Source organism: Mesocricetus auratus, unplaced genomic scaffold (assembly GCF_017639785.1).
Source record: "Mesocricetus auratus isolate SY011 unplaced genomic scaffold, BCM_Maur_2.0 Super-Scaffold_100007, whole genome shotgun sequence".
Lineage (NCBI taxonomy): Eukaryota > Metazoa > Chordata > Mammalia > Rodentia > Cricetidae > Mesocricetus > Mesocricetus auratus.
Window position 1 is genome coordinate 44,235,320 of NW_024429191.1, and position 20,716 is coordinate 44,256,035.

Consider the following 20,716-nt stretch of genomic DNA (forward strand, 5'->3'; position numbering starts at 1 on the left):
TTGTGTAATTTATATCAGATTGATACAATCTACAAATGTAAATGCTTAAATGAAGTACAAAAACCATTGAAATGTTAGTGCACACAAACAGTTCTAAGATGATATTGATCATATAGTATATAGGTAGGTATTCAACTACCAGTCAGTGTACAAAGTGGAGCAGGAAACACGTTTCATTTGTAGACGTAGACATTTCCCCTTAAGCAGGGTGAACTGAGAAACTTTCTGAAACTCTTAAGGAAATCTTCAAAGATGTTTTAAAAAGAAATATGCGAAATTAATGTTTCCAGTATCACAGTGCTCTGAAGGACCTGGCCCTATAGCCACAAACTGTTTTGAGAGAAATATAAGGTTTGGGTAAATGGGAAGGGACCTTGTGTTTCTGACTTGGAAGAATCCATGTGTTTTAAACATATGAATCCATTTCAAATTAACATGTAAATGTGTTGCAGTCTCAAAGGAATTTTGACAGCAGTAAGTTAACACAAAAAACTGTTCCTAAGTTTTATCTCCAATACACCTCTGTAAGTAGCCAGAAAACAACAGACAGTGCAGAGCGATGTAAAGAAGTTTTTGAAGATAAATGTCAAATCAGATTGTAAAATACATCACAAAATTTTGGACAAAGCAAAATTTCATGTGCCTCTTAATCTAAGTCCTTTAATGTTTTCAGAGGCACTCAGACTTTAAATGTGAAAATGAGGGTGTGTATATGATGATATATGTGAAAAGGGTCTCTATTGTTTTTTGAGGCAGGGTTTCTCTGTGTAACAGTCTTGACTGTCTTCGAATTCACTCTGTAGACCAGGCTGGCCTCTAACTCACTGAGACCCACTTGCCTCTGCCTCCTGAGTGCTAGGATTAAAGGAGTGCACCACCACTGCCAGGCAAGTTGGGACATATTTTCAATAAAAACAGATTTAAAGCCTATGAAGAAAAAGATGAACAAATGACAGAGAAATTTGAAAGTGCTGTGTGTAAAAAATCAGTATACACAAGGCAACGGACAGGTAAGATGCCTGCCATACCAGTGATTTTTTTCCTTGTATAAGTAGCGCATACATAGAGAAACATGGGCATGAGGAAGAAAAGAGAAAAGGCTACCAGTTGGTAATGAATAATCACAAGGGAAGGCATAATGTTGGTATAGGCAAAAGATGTCGCTTGCCTATAATAGAGAAGTAAGTGACACACTGATAGAATAGAATGTTCTAAGAACTGATGAGAGATGCTCAATGGCATTCCCCCCCCCCAGACTTTTTCCCTGTCTGTTGAAGTATCAGAGTAGTGATGACAACATGCACTCCTGAGCACTGTAGGCCAAGTTCAAAGGCACAAGACATTCAATATGGAGATTGTGTTTGAAGAGGACAGACAACCACTGTGAGATGTCTAAATGGGCACTGGAAGAGGAGTCAGTGACTCTTCTGGAGTTCCTGATCCCATAGTCACACATTCCAGTGGCAGCATCCACATGGTCTCTACATAGATGGGGGAGAACAAGAGGTGAACCAACTCAAGGGTAACTCACCAAAAACTTAGTGTAGAGTAAGATGTCCTTACATGAACTTTTGACAACACATTGAAACTTTTTAACATCTATTGTTAAGAATACCTTTCAAGTGTCATCAGGAGCTGCCTTGGGTCTAACCGAAAGGAAGTCAGCTTGCCTGTGGGAATGTCCATCTCCCTACTCCACTTTTCTCTGTTCTCCCATGGCCCAATTCAAAGCAAGCTCAGATGAACCCTTTACTTGCAGGCTGCTTGGATCCACCTGCTATCAGTTGGTCTAAAGGTCTGTGAATTGAGCTAAGGCAGTTTTCTGAGGGAACTGGTGAGTGCATCATCTCCTTGAGTGTTTGGCCTTGGACTTCACATAAAAACTGTCACTTTCGCATGTGTCATAGCATGAGTTTTGCTTGTGAAACCCTGGATATCATCATCTCCATCTCAACCGTAGCACACAGCAGCCATACTGCTATTTCCAGTGTACTAGTTAACTCTCCACATCTCGCTCATGATTAACTTGGTTTTGAAGATCTCACTGGCAGCCCAGATTGGCCTACAACTGACTATGGAGCCCAGGCTGGCCTTGAAATCATGTCAATCCTCCTGTCTCAGCTGCTCAAATGCTGAGATTATAGCTGTGGGACTTCATTGCTGACTACTCTCATCTCATTCCTCCTGCCTCTGCCTCTTTATCATAGGAAACTGAAGACAGTGGACTTGTGGGTACGTGGTATAGGCTTGGGAAGCAATCCATGGCATGACTCATCCAGTGAGCTGCTCAGAACCAGTTTCCCCAATTGCCATAGCTGTGGCTGCCCTGGGGTTCACAAGCATGGGACAGCCATGACTCCCCCAACCCCGACTACCTTTTATAGCTTCTTTCACTGAAGAATCCATAGGCAAAATGTTCTTCTCTACCAGTTCCAAGGGCCCTGGGCGGAGAGCAATCTTTTCATTGAGGTCATCAGCGAGGCGGGCTCTTTTCAGCTTCATCTGAGCGGTTGGGATGGATCTTTCTGCCGTGGCGGCTACGAAGTTGGAACAGACAGGATCCTTTTTAGAATTGGATGTCATTTTGTTGGGTTCGCTTTTTTGGCTGGTGGTTACAAAACACTGTGTCACACCATGCTCTACCATCCCGATAATTTTTCAATGCGAGCATCATCACTTCACAGGGATTAGCACCAGAGAGCAGCCACTTCCAAATAAAGGCAAATGAAGAGGCCCAGGAAAACCGGAGAAACTTGCCTTGAGAGGATTTGTTTAAAAAAATGCAATTTGGCAATTTTGTAAGCAAGCAGTCCATGGGGTCCATGTGGCTTGCTTGACCCTAGGTTCCTGGCTTTTGAGAATGACTGGCACAGGCTGGGCCTGCAGTAAACATCATCTCCTGGTGACAGTTAGTAGGGGGAGTGTAACTTTCCAGGGGTTTTAGATTTGTCAGTGTTGTGATACTGACCAAGAGTCAAATGTTCAGATACACTGTATAAAGCAAAAAGAAAATCCTTTGAAGTTGATATTTTAATTAAACAGAGGGATTTAAAAAAACTGAATTTATCCAACAGGCAGTTTCTCATCATTTGAGGGGGGGGAGGTCAAGTACAGAGTTCTAAACTCTCCTCTTTATGGCTGACCCCAAATGTCCTCTTTAGGATGGGCTGTGAGTTATTTCTGTGCATAAACAATGAAGACAAAATCAGTCAGCCTGTCACTTTGGTGGAGAAATGTGAGGTAAGGGGCTTTCAGGGTCTGTCTCAACATGCTGAGATTACAAGATGAGGCATTTATAGACAGCTCTCCCAACCCTCTAATCCAGACTTGGGGTCTTGAGTTTGTCTGAGCATTTCTAATGGAGCAGAGAAAATCCCTAGTTAGTCTCCTCTCCTCAGGTCAAGCTCCATGGGTAACGGAGGGAGTGTTGGGGGCTGGAGAGATGATGCAACCAAGAGGGCTACTGCTCTTGAAGGGACGCCAGTTTAGTTCCCAGCACCTATGTTAGATGGCTCACAACTGCTTAGAACCCCAGCTCCAGGGGATCTGACACCCTCCTCTGGCTCCTACCAGCACTCTAAGGCAACATTATTCCCTCTCCCCTTGCCAAAACGTGTAACTAAAAAATAGCTCTTAGGCTGTCCTCATACAGGCCCTCAGCCTCTAAGTCTGCCATGAAAGGATCCACTTATTTTCTGAACAGCTAGGTTTCCATTCCAATTCTGCTAGTTGACCCCTGGTTCTTTATGCCCTCAGGGCATAATATGCTGGCTTTTGGAATCTGTTCCCTATTTCCTGTCCCCACCTGAATGAGAAACTCAAGGTGAGAGGAGCCATTCACATGTTAGTGGGTCTTTGGCGCTCCAAGAAACTAATTCTTAATTTCTGTTGGAGAGACCAGAAGGATCCATGTACAGAATCAAGGGCTGTTGTGGTGGAGAACTTGGTATTAATGGAATGATGAAAGAAACGACTCTTTTTAAGGTGCTGGGAATGAAAGTCAGGCAAGCGCTACACTGCTGAGTCACAACCCACCCTCCTAGGCCTTCTTGACCACAGCGCCTCTGTGCACATGGTATCACAGATGCCAAGACTATGTCCGAGCAAATGAAATGAGCAGCAAACTCCCCATGCTGCACCAGCCTTTTAGAATTGTCTGTTTTTATTATTACAGCAATACTTTTTCTTCCCAGAACTGGACGGTGAATGTGCATATTTACATGTTTAGTTTGTCTTCCCAGAATTTGTCTATAAATACTGTTTTGCTTTCTGCTGTTTTCACTAAACACCCTCTAAGCTTTTTCTTATTACGTCATTATTCTTCGAAGCCCTTGCTGTGGTGGCTATGTGGTATTAAACTCTGCAGAGGATCCCCAATTTATTTGGGGGATCTCCTATTGTTAGACATTTTACCAGATTCAATGTTTCACTCCCCTCCCCAATAACTCCTGACTAACCACCATTGAATACAAGCCTTTACAGGACACATGGTCAAGGAGTTTGATACACTCTGCCAAACTGCCCTGTGGAACACTGACCCGGCCGCACCCCGCTAGCAGAGTACAGATGCCTGCATCTCATGCGTTCTTGCCACATGTAGTATCTATTTTTATTTACTAACTCGACCATTGGAAGTCTGTAACTCAGTTGAATGGCATTTCTCAGTCTATTTGTATAGCTGCAGTTTCGTGCCCACATAGCAGAGGTTCCCAGGTTCTTCATAGATGCCACGGTAAAGGAGGTAAGAATTTTGTCACTTGTGCCTGAAAGCCCTTAGGATTCTTCAGCGCCCTTCCCTCCATGTTCTGTGCTGTCTACTCTCGGTCTTATCACATCTCACTTACTCCATGGCTGGAGAAAGTTTGGGGAGCCAGAAGAGTCGAAGATGATGCTGATCAAAGAGGAAAGACTCACAACTTCCTCCCTATTTCAGGGCCTCTCCTACCCTGTAGAGCTTGCATCCGAGCCTGGAAGGGAACCTTCATTTTAGAGCGGGCACACTGGTGCTGGGTGCATGCTGTACCTCCACCTTAAATGCCCTTCCTTCTTCCTGAACTTGGTCCACACTTCATATTCTTCCTCTCCCCAGCCTCCCTTCCCTTCCCTTCCCTCCCCTTCTCATCCCTTCCCTTCCCGAGTCTACTCTTCGTCAGATGTCTGCCTTCTCTGTTACCCTGGGAGGGTTCTCTAAGGGCAGGCATCCGCATCTTGTTCATCTCTGCACTGACAAGGTCAGCCAGTCTCTTGCAACCCTCAGTGCATCATTGATCAAATAGTTTGCAGACAACGTCAAAGAAGAAGTTGGGCCTCTCTGAAGCTGGGCTCCAGTGGTCTGAGCATTCCCATTGCAGGAAAGGCCTCTCCTCTGCTCAAGTGTCAGGCTAAGGTGGCAACTAAACATTTGCTTTGTCTCCCATTTCTCAACATGGTCAGAGCATCCCAGGGTAGAACTGCATGGATCAGTGCTGATTTTTCTGAGACTGTTATTTCCTATACACTACAGCAGTGCTTCTCGACCTTCCTAATGCTGCGACACTTCAGAGCAGTTCCTCGTGCTGTGCTGACTCCAACCATAACGTTAGTTTTGTTGCTACCTCATAGCTGCCATTTTGTTACTGTTAAGAATCATTATGCAAATATCTGTGGTTTCTGGTGGTCTTAGAGGGCCTCTGTGTAAGGGTTGCTTGACTCCCAAAGGGTTTGTAACCCACAGGTTGAGAACCGCTGCACTAGAACATAAAGACATCCACAGGGCAGAATCATTTAACCGCTACTTGATGATTATAGGAACAACTTGATGAGCCCCTCACATGTACAGAGAAGACATTCTGTAGGTGCTCAGTGGCACTATAGAGTCACCTGGACTTAGAGTCAGGAAGGGCATAAGTGAGGCAGGAAATCAAATCTGAAATTAATGCGTGGTTTTCTAAGTCTTTTATGTGGCTAAGAGTGACTGAATGCCTGCTCAAAATGACTGAACACAAAGTCAGGGAGTGTGTGTGTGTGTGTGTGTGTGTATAGATATATATAAATTTATCTTTGGAGAGGCTTTTTAAGGGACTTAGCAAGTACAGAGACATGAAACTCTTAGAGACATGGCCCCCTGCTGGGCAGGCATCTCCTAATTTAGGATTTCTATAGCCTTACCTTGGAGAATGTGCATATTAACCAGGCTGCCACGATCAGACCTGTTTCTGCCCTTGCGTCTCAGGGGATCTTCAGTCTGTAGAACAAAAGTACAAAACACTAAATTTCTCTCTAAAGGAAAAAAAAGTACCCTGTGAATGGAAAATATCCCCTTTTTCTCTTTTTTCTTTTTCAAAGAAACACAAAATTTCTCCCTAGAATTTTAATATGGGGAAGAAAGGCAGAGGGGTAAAAAGCCTGGGCCTGGGTTAAGGACCATACATACAAAGGCATTCTAGTGATATTTATATGGCAGTTGACCTGGAGTCACTTCGCTGTGATTGATCCTATTGTCTAATAGTCACAAAAGCAACTGAGGTCAGAGATAAAACATTGCACAAACATGCACTACAATAGGACACCACACAGCCCTTGCCAGTTCTTTCTGACATGGCAAAGTGTAAAACCTGCCATCCAGACTTTGGAAGGCACTTTGGGAAGAGTGGTTTTCCAGATCTCATTGTCATGGAGGAGCTAGCTGTCTGGAGGGATGACAGGCTAGGCTCAAACCAACTGAAGATGGCAGGCCTCTGACTCCTTCTTCTGTGTTCTTCCCTCTCCCTATCCTAGATCTCCCCTGGTCTCCCCAGTGCTGATGACATCTGCTGTTCATTATTCTGCCCTGCTAGGAATCACAGCTCCTCATAAGCAATGTGGGAACATCGCAAGAGCCGTTCTTCCTGTCTATTCACAGACAGGCTACAAGGCTGCAACTAACAGGCAAGGAAAGACACCAGCCTGCTGTTCCCATGTCATAGAAGGTGCTGATGGCTCCTACATTGTGTTTATATCACTGACAGAAATCTGTGGTAAAGCTGCCTGATGAGTATGTCAATTTTTCCTTTAAATGAAAAATGAAATAAACCAAACAATCCTGTCTCCCAAATGAGAAAATCAAATGAATGTCATTCTTTGTATAGCTCTAAATAAGCTCCACTCACAACTTTCATCTTCCCACTGAGCCCACTTATGAAAATCTGATTTTGCTAAGAATGGCTGTACTGAAAGATAACTCAGTGGGAAGACTGACCTTACTTCTCTTCCTAGAGGTGTTTTGGCTTTTTGACCTCTAGCTTATCTTTGGTGAGTTGTCCTCCAACTCCGAGTGATTAGGAACTTTCTTTTTTTAAGCTGAAAACCATCATTCTTAAAGCTTACACAGTAGAAGTCATTTTCACAGTCGACTCTGGTCCATGGGAGTGAGAGTCCATGTGGCGTGAGGACAGGGGTGTGGCCATTTGGAGTTTGTTGTAGAAACCTACTTAAGCCAAAGTTTCAGCATGCAATATCTACAATCTGTCGGCCATGTTCAGAAAAGGCAGTTTGCAAAAATTACCTTGTTACTATCCAAATTTTTTCTTGGGTCATGGAATTCAGTTGAACTTTTCAGTGCTGCAACAGAAAGATAAAGAGGTGAGCAGAGGCTGGCTGAAGGCAGGGTCAGTATTGCAGGGTTGCCGTGTGCTTGCTGAGCTATGCACAGTCTGGAAGTGATGGCCTCTATCAGGCTACAAGCAACAAAGAAGAAAGGCCTGGAAGATGCCAGCTGCGCAGAAGCTGCAGGAGACAGGAAGGCAGAACTCTGGTCTAAACCAGGAAGAGCAACAGAGGCAGGATATGTGACAAGAGGAGTGCTGGAGGCAGGCCATGCCAAGTTTCTGAGGAAACGGGGGGGGGGGGTAGAATGACCCTGGTTTGAGGGAGATGCTAAGTGGGGCAACTAACCCCCTCACTGACTTCACTAAGCCCTTCGTTCTAATAGCTTGGTGGGTGGTTTTAGTCTGGAATGCATGAGGGTATCTTGGACAAAGAGTCTACTTTGGGAAAGAATGTGACTGGTTCACAATGGACAGGCAGCCAAGGGTGTGGAGTGAAAAGCTGAGACTCAGCATATGAGAGCTCAAAGGGCCTATGGAGTCAGTGAACTCCAATCCCAAACCTAAACTAAGTGGGGAAACTGAGGGACACAGAAATGGATTGACTTATTCAGGAGCACACAGTTGGATCCTAGGTTTCTCTCATTCTTTTCTAGGAGTGGGGTTCCAACTATTGTCAGTCAGCAGACGTGGGCCTCCCCAGGCACTCAAGTCCTGTGGCGTAGCGTAGCACAGGACAGTCAGCCTGCACCAGTCAGCACATCCACTCTTCTCGCTGTGTCCTCACATCTGTCCTTGGAGCACCTATGCACTACCGTTCCATAAACTCAGTGTAGCAAGAGTGCAGAACCTCTTTCCGCACACATCCAGATTTTGGATTGGCTTCCTGGCCTCCTGGGAACAATCTCAGCTGGAAGCCATGGACAATCACATTTCACTGTAAGTGAAGAGATTGAACGAAGTACAGAATTGCATTGCTTTTCTTTTTAAATTAGTCGTAAGTCTGGATATATTTGTGAAACACATGATCCAGATTCTACAAATATTCTAACAGGTGTCCACTCTTATGCTACAAGCAAAAAAGCCATTTTCCAAATATTGAATTAGGTTTCTAGCTAGGTCAGTGTGTGTGTGTGTGTGTGTGTGTGTGTGTGTGTGTGTGTGTGTATGTGTACCCGTTCATGCATACGTGTACTTCAGCCCTGAAAACTATACTATTCCTTTACTAACCTGATGGAGATCAAGCTAACAAGACCTGGTATGTACCATAGTGGTGGTTGGTCATATTATTTCCTATGTAGGATGCTGTTTGGGCATGCTCTATCAATTTACCTGCCTCACTCCAACATTAACAATGCTGACCAAAGGCCGCACCAAAATCGTCACAGCTGGATACTACTTTGTACCCATTAGGGTGGACATGCCCTGTTCTTGCTTAGGCTGGAACCACAGTCTCTTTCTCAAAGGAAAAAGGATGAACATTGAGCTTGACTTTCACATTTCACACTGACCTGGAAATGAACTTTCCAGCTTCTGTTTGATTGTCACTTTCCATCTTAAAATGGGCCCCTCAGCCATACTGACTACTGTAGATGCCCCCTTTCCTTCTCACTGTTCCCCAGCCAAGTGATTCTGGGAAACAAACGTGTAGTGATATTGTGGTTCATGCACTTTCTTTGACAAGAATCTTGGTACCCTGGCAAAGGAGGCTTGCCTTTTCTCGTGTTTTATCCCTGAAACTTTATGTTGGGAATGTCTAGAGGGATGCCCCCTCACCAAGCTACCAGCTCACAGAGTCTTCTTGGGCCCCTGTAATGTGTGAGCTCTGCACCAGTAGCCTTACCTCTGCCCCATCGCCTGGTGTCCATGGAATTAAAGCATGGCTGATCAGTTAGTATGGCTGAGTTACTTTCATCACCAGAAAAGGAACTGATTTTGAACTGATCTTTATTAAGTGGTGAGAAAGAGTAATGTGTTTTTCCTGGAAAGTTTCCTCAAAGGGAACCACAGTCTTTAGATACTTCCCACATTCTAAACACAATTTGTTTTTCTTAAAATCATTGTTATTACTCTGTGTGCATTTGTATATGTGATGTGTATGTGGGGCCATTACACTGAAGGGTGTGTATGGAAGACAGAGGACACCTTGTGGGGTTAGCTCTCTCTTTTCATCATTATGTGATTTCTGGAACTCAGGTTATCAGATCTGTGCAGCAAATGCCTTTAGCCACTGAAGCCCCTTGCTGGTCCACACAATTGGTTCTAATTGGGCATGCGACAGATTTACTGATTCTGCATCCTCCAGATTCTTCAAGTCTCTCTAGTGGAGCTCATCACTTTCCCAAGAAATACTGCATGCCCTGTATTGGTTTTACAAAGCCACACATCATTACTGTGTCACTGACTTTCCTATGAAATGATTGAAACAGTTTGATTCTCTGATGTTAGGAGAACAAAGGTTTTCTGGAACCTTCTGTCATAGGGTGGAAAGCTATGTCCATTTATTGAGGTCTTGGGAAGAACATGAAGAGGTCAACATGCCATCCTCACCAAACACATGTTCTCCTTGGGCGTGCTGTGGGGGTTGGGTGTGCTATGGGTCACTAGTTTGAGGTCACATTGTGGAAAACTCCCCAGCAGAGTAGCACTGGGGCACTGGGGTTGAGGTTTGCCTACTCTGTGACTTCAGAGATTGTGGGCTCTAGCCATCTCCCCTGCAGGCCTCCAAAATCATAGAGGTCTCCTTCAGTTGATTTTTGTTTTAAATACACAAAGGATCCACTTCTGCTGCCAGCCCAGGGAGTATCAAATGGCAAAATTTCATATTTAAAGGACATTGACATTTAAGATGGAAAAGGAATTTTGATTTCTAAATTAAAAAAATAAGTCCATGTGATTTCAAATTAGAATTCGACTATAAATCCAGTCAGCCACACATCTGACTTGTTCCCCTGGAGGAAGATTAATCGCTCCTCACAGGGGAATTCATGTTCTCGCCTCAGCCTTTAGTCGCAGGCTATTCCTATTTCTGTCCCTACAGCTCCAGCTAATTTGGGTCAGCTGTGTGGATAAACATTCGCCTAGATAAGAACAGGCCTCCTGCGGTCCTTTCTGCTCCACTCAGACTTCAGGCCTCCAGTGAGATCCAATGAAGAAAAGAGGCCGAGGATACAGAAGACAGGCTGAGACAGGCTCTTTTGCATAGGGCTGGGCTTTGGTGTTGAGTGGCAGCCCACCAGGGGTGTTGCAGCATTGACTCCCCTCTAGGGGAACCTCTCACTACCAGGCCCAGAGAGAACTCCTGGTACTATTCCTACTCCACTGAATAGAGACAGAAGGAGATGCCAAGAGCCACAGACAGTTCTTAGTGCAGGCACCGGGACTGGCAATTCTCAGCATCAATTGGGAACTTGTTAGATGTTACAGCCCTTAAACCCCATCTCAGAACCACAGCCTCAGAATTTCTGGGGTTGAAGCATAGGAATTTGGCTTTAGACAAAGGCTCCAAGTGATGTTGGTACCCAGGTTTAAGAACAACAGCCATGCGTCCCTACTGAGGATCTCAAGAAACAGCAAGTTCTAAAGAGAAGCACTGGATTGGGATCATCAGAATTGGTTTTTAGCTCCTCAAAAGGATACTCAGGAAAAAGACACTGTCTCTTTTGTCATTGCTGTCTGGAGTCACAACACTGTAGTTTAAAAAATGCTAGCTCCAGTGAAAAAGTATTTGCTATTAAATTTGTAGTTCATTTGTTAGTTGAAAATAGGCATGTGGATTAATAATGAGTAGTTATTAGTTTTTTAATTTCAATTTTATGTGTTTGGATGTTTTGCCAGAATGTATGTCTGTGTACCAAGTGTGTGCCTGGCTCCCTTAGAGGCTAGAACAAGGTGTCAGATCCCCTGTAAGTGGAGTTACAGAGGCTGTGTGTTACCATGTGGGTGCTGCGAACTGAACCCAGGTCCTCTGCAAGAGCAGCCAGTTCTCTTAACTGATGAGCCAATCTCCAGCCCTCTACAGGGTTCTCTGTGGAGAGGGAGACAATTCTTTCCAGACATGAAACTCACAGTGCTTCATGATTAAAGGCATCCTGGATACCTGAGAATTTAGAACCCATCTAGTCAAGACCTCTCCTTGTTGGTATAACCTTGAACTAATCCAGTAGGTTTTCTGTGCTCTTGGCTTCCCACTTACAAAATGGGTTTCATGGGGTTGCTCTCTCTGCCTTGCCTTGAAGGGCAGACAAGGACTTGAATACTTCCCCCTGAGCAATCAGGATACATGCTTCATGTAGCTGATAACAACTTGGAAAATTCTCTCTCTCTTCTCTCTCTCTCTCTTCTTCTCTCTCTCTCTCAAGTTGATAATAAATTGCTTATTCTGTGCTCAAATTATAGTCTTAGGGGGTTTGAAAATAATGTATTTGGCGTATGTAGCTGGTGGCATTTAAGACCTGGCATGTATACTTCCAGATTCTGACCTAACACATGCAAATTCTTGGGAGTTTCTCCCCTTGTGGATACAGAGGCAAATTCAAAGAATGTCTCTAGTGACTTGTTTTCTACTTCTTATGAAACAGGCAACTGGAAAATTGTGGGAGACATGAAAGAGAAGAGAGAAGTCACAATTGATTTAGCTTGGCATCAAAGTTCAGGGTACCTTCCCCTAGCTCTGAGGGAGAAGGGGTAGGCAGAAAGGAAGAGGCAGACAGATTAATCCCCTCGTGCCGCGTTCTGCTCAGGCAGCCAACAGAATGTGGTAGGTGCTGTGGGGAGAAGCCAAGTCAGCTGGTGCATTGAAAAAAAGCAGGGAGACTATCTCGTGAATATCTCAAAGCTATGGTGAGGCCGTGTGTGGAGAGGGTGAGGGGATGGCCCATCATTCTTCTGGCTATTCAGGAGTGCCACAGAGTTCAGGGGTTTACCAAGGCTTGGCAGTAAGTATGTGGCTGATGTAGCTTGGATTAGTCTGCAAAACAAATAAAGGCAGCACACTTCACAGACAGCTCCTTGTATCTTGAAATTCATTTACATCGATCCAATCATTGAACTCAAGCTGCCCAGAAATCCCACTCCAGCCAGAGGTGGCTTTTCTGAAATTGTGGGTACACAGTGACTTCTCTGGTCCCTAGGCCCTCAAAAATCCCTCCCAGTTCTTTCCTCTCCTTTTCTATTTCAGGAAGACAGTTGTCTCTCGTATTTCCCAGGTTTATCCCCATTAGATAGATGCTCTTTAGTATCAGAGAGGGAGGGATCACTCAGGTTCTTTCTTCAACCGCCTTGGTATTCACTCTCAAGAAAAGCTCAATACTTTTCCCAAGTCATCAGTAGGAACATTTAAAAGAGGGCTCTGCATAGCTGGCTCTTTACTGACTGCAAATCTCTTGACTCAGAAACTGTGTCTGATTCCCATGAGTATGCCCTACATACAGCCTTACTACTAGTAGGTGTTCATATCTCTAAGCCCATTTTCATGCATCTGAGAATCTTTTATGTGAGGGCTTTGGAAGGGTTAGAATGAAATGGCATCATTTAAGGTTCTAAATTCAAGACTGGAGCAAGCCCAAGCCAGACCAAATCCTAGCACATGGCAGTCGGGCATGAAATTCCACCTCTAACTCTGGGGTTATTGACAGTTGTTAGCTTCTGGGAGAGTTTTCTCTAAGGGTGTAGACCCCTAATAAGTTGGTGATGTTCCATGGGAAGCCTACACTTTGAGCATCACAAGTTAGTCTTGAGGGGTTTCAATGACACAAAGTTGATTGTGTAGGGAATCTGGGGTGTCTGGGAAGAGTGAATATAAGCAAAATACTAAGTGCAACTATCAAAGGAATAATAAAAATTTTAAAAACATCTGCTTGGGAGAGTGATGCTCAGGGAGAAGTGTAGGGAGGATATATGCATGAAAATAGTGAGTAACACCCTTTGACCTCTTCTAAAGCCCCACGAATGCACAGTCTTTATGTCCTGTGTCATTGATCCTACAAGCTTGGTGAAGACATCCTTACAAACCCTAGCCTCATTGGAAAGTAAGGCAGTTCCATTTGGGAAATCATATGTGGAGCTGGGAAATAAGTCTAAACAAGAAAGCTTTAGAGTTCATGGCTGTTTGGAAAGTATGAACTTTACCACTTACTGGGAAAACTCTCTTAGGATATGACTCAGCCTCCTACTCAGGTACAAAGAACACCTTTTTCATTAAGTTTTTCTTAGGTTCTATGTTGGCCTAAGAATATAAGGACATTTGTCTTTATTTCTAACAAAAAAAGGTGATGCATTTAATTTCATTCAAAGCACCAGGAGAGGGAAAACCCTAAACTCATACAAACAAGGACAATGTTAGTGCTTTTAAAGTAACTGGGGGCATTGAAAAAAATATTGTTGCTACTGGTGTGAACTGTTTGTTACTTAGCCACAACCTCGAAGCCTGCATGATACAAGGCTGTGAAGAAGGGAGGAAGGAAATTGAACCCTGTTGAACTAGGTGGACTAGTCAACTGGAAAGTATATCTCAGCTTAGTAGGGTCAGAGAAGAGAAAACTTAGTTTTCTCATCACATTGAAAAAAGTGAGATCTGTCAGAGGCTAGGTAGTAGAGTTTATTACTCATTCTTGGTTGGCGTGAAACATCTAACAGAGACTCTTGGATCACCTTCACATTTTTCCTGTCTATCATTGCAATATTCAGAATCAAAGACAAGGTATCTGTGCATGAGAAGTGGGAGCTCCACCATGAGTTTCACACCACTTTCTACTTGGATATTTTTGTAACAATGACTTAAGTTCTAGCAAATGTTAAACAATTTATCTTGAACACTTGAGAAAAGGTCTGTGTGAGGCCTGAGCATCACAGGTAGAATGGGGGGTCTGTGTGGGCACTGGACATGGCAGGTTCTGACCTCAGCTCTACCACATGAAGAAGGTTAGCATTTCTGCAGTGACCAGTCTCTGGAGACAACCAAATGTAAAATCAAAAACAAAAATACACAAGATAAATTCTGCCAAAGTGGTGCAGCTCCCCCTGTTAACTAGGTATGTGACAATTTAGAGGTAGCCACTAACATGGCCATTGGTTTTATGTGTAAATAATTTATAGTTGATTGTAAAATTTTCAGAGAAAATTACAGTTATTTCACACCATGGGCAAAGTGAGATTTTATGATAATCTTATTTTTGTGTACTTAAATTCCTGCAAGTTAAAATGAGAGGGACCTGGAACACATTGGATCTGCTTTAGGACATTTAAAGATTCTCTTGGGCCATCAGCTTCATTTCCATGAATGTTAGCTAGAAGTAAGGACTTGACTACTGTGTTTCTAACTCCTGCTGAAGAAAAATAGCATTCTAGTGAGGCGACTAGGAGAGATGAGGAGAAGTCTAGGGAGTGGGTGGTGCCTTGGCTAGAAAATATGTATTTGATTTCCTTAAAATTGAAAAACTTAAAAAAAAGCTCACAGAATTAGCTGGTCTTTGTAGCTTTTTGTCCTAATGTTTTCTCTCATTTCCTTTCTCTTTCTTTAAAAGAAATAATAGAAGGTCTTCTTCTGGCAGAGAATTGGACCCCACTGAATTATACTTATCATCAGCTCCCCCCTAGCATTCTGAACTCCTCTAAGAAACCATTTTGCTCATTACTGTGGGCCTCTCGGTGCATCGCTCTAGATTCTGTACACAGTGAGTAATAAAACGTGTTAAATAAGTCAGAATCCAGGAGCACCTGAGCCTCCCGGATGTTCTGCTTGCCATCATTTGCCTTGGTGTACTGCGTGGCCGCTTAGTCTCTTATTGGGACTCTGGGCCCACCAGCTAGGGAAGAGACCAGTCCTTTCTTTAGTGTTCTGAACAGAGCTGAGCAGAGCCCGTTGGTCCATACAGGATCTTCGGTGTGTGCCAGACATCCACATACTTGTCCACAGCAGGAGCTGTGTCCTTAGAAGCTCTGATTTGGAGGAGGTGGCTAAGGAGGAGCAAACCTTTATCATTTGGCCGAGTTTCAAACGAAACATTTCATTCTTTGTGGGACTTCCTTGCCCTTAACTTGTCTTGACGATGCAATGGCCTAGTCACAAATTCTCTGTAAACATTTTAATAAAGTTTTGTTGATATCTACACTACTTGAGGATGAAAATTCTGGAGAAGAAAATATTACATCTCCACTCTGTTCCTCTACAGGAAAAGATGCTTCACTTATACACCTGACAGGAGAGCTGTGACTTAAACTATATCCCAGGAGTCTTTGCTGGCCTGTTATTTTTCACTTATTTCCAGATCCAACTCCATAGACGTCAAAAATATTCTTATCCAAATGCCAGCTGTTAAACCTGGGCTCAGCATTTGTGCATCTGGGATAAATTTTGTTTTACATCAGTTGTGAACTTGGATGGACTAAATGGTTCTGGTGTGCGTGAGCTATCTGCCCCTCCAAAACCGAGGAGACACCACTGATGTCACAGGCATGAGCTTCGAGGGAAATCGTATTTCTATGCCCTAACCAGTCTCAGATCCCCATCTTCCATCTTTCTCATGTTCAGGAGACTGACCAGACTAAAACAGCAGATGCAAACTTGCTGCCTCTACCAGCAGAATGGGTTGTTGAAGCAATACTGAGATGACAAGACCATCTGCCCCTTCTGTGCTTAAGAAAAGCTGTAAGGAAGTTTAGCTCCACAGCTCCCTGCTGCTCGCCACTTGTTGCTTAGCTGTTATGAAGGCAACTTTTGAATCATGAAAGAAAAGGCTTAAGGGCTCTGAGTCCTGGGCAGTCCTCAGGCCTTAGTGCTTATACACATTGCCCATGTAGTCTGTCTAGGGTACAGCTGAGAGCTGAGGACTAAATACTGAAGCCCAGCTTGTCAGTATGGGCAACAACCCAGATTTCTGCAGGTGTGATTATGAACATTGACTTTTACATTTTGTTTGGAGAGTTAACACTACCTAGAAGAATTTGGATTGTGATTTCACGTGTCTGGGACACCTTTCTCTGTACTCCCCTAGACAACTGAGAATTAGCTTTAGTTGTTAGAAAATTGCAAACCATCTTCTAAAACCCATGAGAACACTTCTTTGACTCATACTTTGAGCAGTAGTAGTTCAATATTATAGTATTCATACTAGAACTGTATTGCAACTGGTCCTTCTAGAAAGGAAATGCTTGACCACGTTCGTCTAATTGTGGGTTCAAACAGCTGAACCCCAACCAAGAAGGTGAAAGAAAAAATAGCATGCATTTGGTACTTCTAGAAGAACCAACTTCAAAGGTAGGAGAAGAGTCAGGGATGCCCATCACAAACTTGAGTTTACCCTTGGAGTTAATCTACCCTACTGAAGTCTTAGGAGCAACCTATATAAAGGCAAGAGTGGGGGACAAAATAACCATGGTCTAGATGTCTGCAGATTCAGATTCCTGGCTGAGAGATACACCAATTGAGACTAACTGATCTCTAGCATCTTTCTGTCTCCCAGATATCACAATGCTGAATGAATGAGGAAGAACTGTGAGTACTCACGTGGTATAAAGCCTTGGTTAGCCAGCTGCTCCTGGGTCCTTCGCTGTTGAAGCCGTAACTGTAAGACTTAGAAAAGGAAGCAAGAGTTTGTGAGTTGGGACAGAAGGATTACAGTCACATGTTTTTTACCACACTTTCCCAGCCCGTCTGTTTTAATGTCCAGAACAGCTTTGGACTTTATTGTGAAGCACGTTTTTATTTCTGAGGCAGACAGAGAAGGGAGTGTGAGAGGAGCAAGACCCTCACAGTGCTGCGAGGCTGCAGAAGCTAGAATGGTGGGATCCTTTGAAGAAGACTGTTGTTTCCCACAGCCTGGTGTTTCTTCCTGTCTACTACACTGTTCCCAAGATGGATATGATCCAATGCTATTTGGGTGGTAGCCAGTGACTCCAAAGGGAGGAGACAAAGTGAAGAAAACATTGGCCTCAGAAATCCAATGAAACCCAGATCCTATCTCTGCCCCTAGATATGCATATTGCTTACTCTCCTGCATCCTCAGATTTATCATTTGTTTTAGGAACCACACCTGTCAGCATGGATATAAAGTCCAATAAAACAAATGTATGCACATAACTTAGCAATGCCACTGTTAGATGCTAGTACTATGAGATTCTGGGAGTCTTATGGGAATTTAAAGGTTATTGGAATTATGCCTCTCTTAGGAGAAAACACTATAAATTACCCAAACATTATATTATGTGCATGCATTAAATATTCATAACACAAAGATTATGCATAAAACATGTACCTGTAAAATGTTAACATTGAATAGTACAGGATTGTTAAAACATGAGTAAAATATTTACAATTTTCTCCTCTCCCTTGAACACACTCTGCCTTTGGAAATTCAGTTTCCCTCTCATGAATACTTTATTTTCTCAGGAAGATTCTGTTTTTCCATTATGGTCTTAGGCTTCAGTTGTCGGGTATAAGGAGTGAGTATTAGTCTCCATCACTGTGACAGAATACCTGATGTAAACACTATGAGGTTAAACCAACTCTTTCACTAATTAAAAACATTAAATGCCGACAACACACACACACACACACACACAGAAGAATAGAGAACATTATTTATGCAGATTGCAGAGGGGACCAAAGCTTAGAGAGATGACTTGACTGCAAGTTCCAACTTTGGAAGCTCAGGCTTGAAGTTGGCTGCAGTGAAGTGACAGTCACCAACAACTAGAACTTCAGAAGCAAATCAAAGCTCAAACTTCTGCTCAGAGGCATCGGGGAGTGGCGCTCTGCTAAGTACTGCCAACTGCCAGAGTGAGGCGAGGGAATCAAACAAGAGGACAGTAAGAGTGAGGGTCTCTATTCACCAGGATCCCCCAGTTTCACACCGATTCCCATTGCTTCCATGGAACAGACTCTAGACTCCCAGGCAAGAGTTAGCATAGTTTGTGTCTCAGTGGATTAATTGTCTGCTATGATAAACACAGAAAAATCTGCATTTCCAAAGGATTGTGACAGACTTCAGGCTTATATAGTATATGGTTTGTCCAATGTCCAGGGAACCATTTAAGATTACTCTGTACACAAAGAAGCAAGTCATTGTAACACATGCTGAGTGGAAATGGCGAAATAAAGTAAACCCAAATCCTGGTCTTGGGATGACCCTAGTTTTGGGATTACCAGACAAGGACTAATGATGATTTTCAACCATGTTCAGGAAAGTCAAAGAAGCAGTGGCCAAAATGAAAGAAAGAACAGACAATCAAATTATAACACGTAAAAAGAAACAAATCGGGGTTACTTGAAAAATCTAACTGTAGAATATCTGAAAAACACTACTTTATGGAACATGGGTTTACTAGATCTGTAAACTCAGTGGCCCATCAAACTGAAGGAGGAAAACAGATGGAATTAAGTGAGCAGATTCTCGGGGATGTATAAAACAATATCCAAACATCTGAGTCCAAGGGATTAAGAGTACCAAAGGACTAGCAGCAGAAGAAACAGTGGCCAAGCAGCATGTCTTGGGAGGTAAGGTCAGGATGAATAGCCACAGCCTTCCCATCAGAACCCCGGGAGATCAAAACAAACCCAGAAGCACCCAGCCTGAAAGGAACTGCCCTACAGGAATGAAGGTGGAATCAGGTGATGTTCAGAGAAAGGAAAGTAGTATCATCGGCTGCTAGTTCCTGCCACTTTAAGAACTGATTACGAAAATCAGTGCTGAAAGAAAACCTGGATTTCAGCAATAGGAATATTAGCAACACTATCTAGAAAACATCTCAGATGTACTCCTTTCTTATGAATCATAAAAGCCCATAACTGTTGGGAGAAAGACTGAGCACCACCTGGTGGTGTTCCCAAGGCACAGGGATGCAGGGCAGACAGGATGGATGTAGCCTAGCAGCCCTGCTCTCCCTTGGAGCTTGAGCTTCCCACAAAGGCCCTCGTGGCCACAGTTTGGCCTGTGGCCTGAGTGCTCCGGAAGAGGTGGGGTGTTTGGAAGGTAGAACCTTGTAAGGAAGTTAGGTCACTGGGGGTGTGCCCTTCGCTGAAATATTGGGCTCTGACCCCTTCTCTTTCTTTTGCTTTCTGCTGTTTGGGGCGTGCTTCCTCCTCGGCCACAAGCTCCTGTCATGCTATAATACCTTACGACAGCCCCAAGGCAGCAGGGCCACTGGATCAGGGACTGGTGCCAAGATAACTTTTTACTGTTTATACATTATCTCAGGTACTTTGCAACTTTTTACTAAAATGAACCACTGACTACATACTTTCTTTTCTTTTTCTTTTTCTTTTTCTTTTTTTTTTTACGAGACAGGGTTTCTCTGTATTGTTTTGGAGGTTATCGGTCCAGCCCGGAATCGAACTCACAGAGACCCGCCTGCCTCTGCCTCCCGAGTGCTGGGATTAAAGGCGTGTGCCACCACCGCTCGGCGACTACACACTTTCTAAAATTTACATGCAATAGTACGATTTCAATGATAAAAGTTAATAATGCATTTTATAAACCCTAGAGTACCCTCTCCAAAACAGAAATACACCTTTAACAGCCAATTGAAAGGAATGCTGTCTGTTTGTGGGGTGCATGTTGGTAGGGTTTGCTGAAAGGGGACGGAGGCAGGAGAACCACGAATTCAAGGCCAGTCTGGGCTACACATTCTTGCCGGTGGCGATGGCACACGCCTTTACCCAGCACTTGGGAGGCAGATCTCCAAGTTCGAGGCCAGCCTGTTCTACAGAGTGAGTTCTAGGACAGTCAGGGCTATACAGAGAAACCCTATTTTGGAAAGAAAACAGACAAAACAAAGAAGTAATGCTAAATTATTAAAATAACTCAAAAGAAGAAGAAAAAAGAAAACACTGGAAAAAAGAAAGAGGGGCATAAAATAACAAGTAATATAATATAGTGAGTGGTAGCTTTAGACCTCACTGAACCAGGCATCAGATCAACATTTGTTAGTAAAACACCCAAAGTAGAAGACATTACCAGAATGGGTTTTAAAGGAATGTCATAAAAGTCTATATTTCCTACAAAAGATAAATTTTATATATAAAGAGTCTAATAAAAATAATTTTAAAAAGGTCTACCATTCAAAAAGTGTCAAAAAGCCTGAGTTAAGGCTAGAATATAGCACAAAATGAACTTCTGGTCAAAGAGCTTACTAAATGCCAAAGGCATTTTAGAGGC

At 43.4% G+C, this 20,716-nt stretch overlaps 1 protein-coding gene across 1 annotated transcript in view; it reads right to left on the reverse strand.

The window, feature by feature from the left end:
* The window catches only part of Myocd (myocardin), an 88,143-nt gene that overhangs the window by 37,249 nt on the left and 30,178 nt on the right, over window positions 1-20,716 (reverse strand). Inside the window, exons 2-6 of the mRNA XM_040748866.1 lie at window positions 17,068-17,133; window positions 12,488-12,531; window positions 7,523-7,578; window positions 6,148-6,223; window positions 2,376-2,537 (exon numbers count right to left, since the gene is read on the reverse strand). Coding sequence (XP_040604800.1) covers window positions 2,376-2,537; window positions 6,148-6,163 — 178 coding nt within the window. The 5' untranslated portion in view covers window positions 6,164-6,223; window positions 7,523-7,578; window positions 12,488-12,531; window positions 17,068-17,133. The remainder of the gene's footprint in view (window positions 1-2,375; window positions 2,538-6,147; window positions 6,224-7,522; window positions 7,579-12,487; window positions 12,532-17,067; window positions 17,134-20,716) is intronic.